This window comes from Microtus ochrogaster, chromosome 7 (assembly GCF_000317375.1).
Source record: "Microtus ochrogaster isolate Prairie Vole_2 chromosome 7, MicOch1.0, whole genome shotgun sequence".
Classification (NCBI taxonomy): Eukaryota; Metazoa; Chordata; class Mammalia; order Rodentia; family Cricetidae; genus Microtus; species Microtus ochrogaster.
Genome location: NC_022014.1, coordinates 78,809,272 through 78,811,326, shown reverse-complemented (window position 1 = coordinate 78,811,326; position 2,055 = coordinate 78,809,272). Strand labels below are relative to the sequence as shown.

At 58.2% G+C, this 2,055-nt stretch overlaps 1 protein-coding gene across 2 annotated transcripts in view; it reads left to right on the top strand.

Moving 5' to 3' along the window:
* The window catches only part of Caskin2 (CASK interacting protein 2), a 14,385-nt gene that overhangs the window by 4,142 nt on the left and 8,188 nt on the right, over window positions 1-2,055 (top strand). The window contains exon 1 of one of the 2 annotated variants that reach the window (XM_026780977.1): window positions 1,595-1,954. The exons of the other annotated variant lie outside the window; for it this stretch is intronic. Within the exon in view, the coding sequence (XP_026636778.1) occupies window positions 1,924-1,954 (31 nt within the window). The 5' untranslated portion in view covers window positions 1,595-1,923. Of the gene's footprint in view, window positions 1-1,594; window positions 1,955-2,055 lie in introns of those variants that run through there. 2 annotated transcript variants of the gene reach the window in all.

Below are 2,055 nucleotides of genomic sequence, written 5' to 3'. Positions count from 1 at the left end.
GGGGGAAAGAGCGAACAAGCCTGGGACTCTGTGGATGATACAGTTTATTTGATTCCAGTGCAATCTCAGAGAGCGATGCAGGGCCCCTGGACCAAAGCAAACCACTAAAATCAAGTCATGGGGCGCCCCTTTTTCCTCTCACCCCACTGGCTGGGAGCCTCTAGCTGATGACTCTTTCCTTCCGCCTCGTCCTGATCCACCCTGTCCCAGGCCCTCTTCTGGAGCATACTGCTGGGAGGGGTGCCATTGCACCGGCCTTGCCTCTTCCCTCTGCCCCTCCCCATCTTTTTCTGAGGTCTCCTTCCTTGGCTAGAGGAAATGGATGGGCTGGGGTGACTGGCTGAACTCATATCCTCTGCTTGGGCCTGAGACGGGGGTGACCCTTCCAGCCCCAAAGCCAGGTTGGGGAAGAAGGTTTTGCCATGTCGGAAGTGACTGGTGCCTCTACAGGACCCTCCGCCCACCCGCCAGGGTCCCCAGCCCAGTTTCTGTGGGCCTCTTCTCCGCCACCTTTCCGGCTATTGTTCTAGAAAGAACAGAGCCACCTATCTGGCCCTGCCCTTGTTCCTGTGTCCCCTCCTGTCACATTGTCTGCCCCTCCCTAGAAGGGACACATCCAGCCACCCAACTGTCCCATCCCAGACTCTAAGTGCTAGTGAAGGGAAGCCTCCCTCAAGGACTCTGACGCTCCTCTCTTTGGACCTTGTCTTCACAGAGGCTTAAAAGGCACCTTGGCAGCCAAAGTCACGCAGCCCAGGAAAGACAGAGTAGCCTTTGAGCTGTGCACTTCCTGCTTCCACAGCTTCTGTTCTTTCCGTACTCCACCCCCACCTCCCCACCCCACCAAAAATGGTTCTGTGTTATAAGAACTATCAGGTCAGAGGTCTCTCTCCTGCCCCTTCGTGGTTCTGTATTTACCTTCTCAGTATAGAGTCTTTCAGCTCCACCTTGTGTGTGTCTGTCCCCTCCCTCCCTGTCCCTTGCTTCCCTCCCTGATGGAATGAGGCCCTGCCTTTCCCAGGCTGCTAGGGTATTTGGGGGCCCACCAGGGCCTGGGGGGCAGGCCTGGACCAGCATGTTTGGCACCTTGCCCAGCCCGGGCTGAGCCAGGCCCGCTCCTTGCCAGCAGGGTGGGTTCCAGGAGGGCGCAAGGGCTGCTGGTGACAAGGCTTGTCCTTCCTCAGCGCCTCAAAGATCTGCCCAACATGGTCTGTGTGCCCCTGGGTTCTCACCTGCCCGCACCCTGTCCCGGGGAGGCGGTGCCAGTGCCCACCGCTTCTCTAGGGGGGCCCAAAAAGTCAAAGCTTGTGAGTATCGAGTCGGCAGGTGTGCCCCCCACAGACAAAGCTCTGTGGAGAGGTCGGAAGGCAGTTTGGGTCTGGGGCCCCAGTGTAATGGCCGGCACGGGAGGGGTGCAAAATCGTTATCATCATCATTCCATGCTCACAGGGGACAGACACTGTCCCCACAGCTTCTGGGGGCAGATGCTACGGAGACCAAGTCGTGCAGATTAAGTGACCTGCCCAAATTGTCAGGGTTGGCACATTGGACCTGGGCTATGATCAGTATATTCTATGTGGCCCTGCCTACCAGGTCCTGCTCAGGGATGCTCCAAGCCCAGCCTTGTCAACAACCTGCTCTCGGCCCTTGAATACTTAAGACCCCCCTCTCCCTTCTTTCAATGCCTGTTCCCCGTGGCCCAGCAGGACAATATGACTCTCTCCCTAACCCATTCAGGCAGGAATGCCAACCATGCGCCCCGTGGGCCTGTCCTATTGAAGGCATGTCATGCCAGTACCCCTTCCCGCCCCCTTTGGCTCTATAAACAAGCTGGGCAGGGGTTCTAGGGAAGCCAGGCGGCTGCTGCGGTGGCTTCCAGTGCTCCTTGCCCTCGAGCCATAGGGACAGGACCTGTAAAAAGCCATGGGGCAGGTGCCCTTCTGTATACCGAAAGGTGGGTTGGGTCCTTGGAGGTGGGTAGTGGGAGTGCTGGATGAGAGCGTAGCCAGGGCAGGTGGTACCATGTACCCTGATGTTTCCTCCCCTGACCCCCCC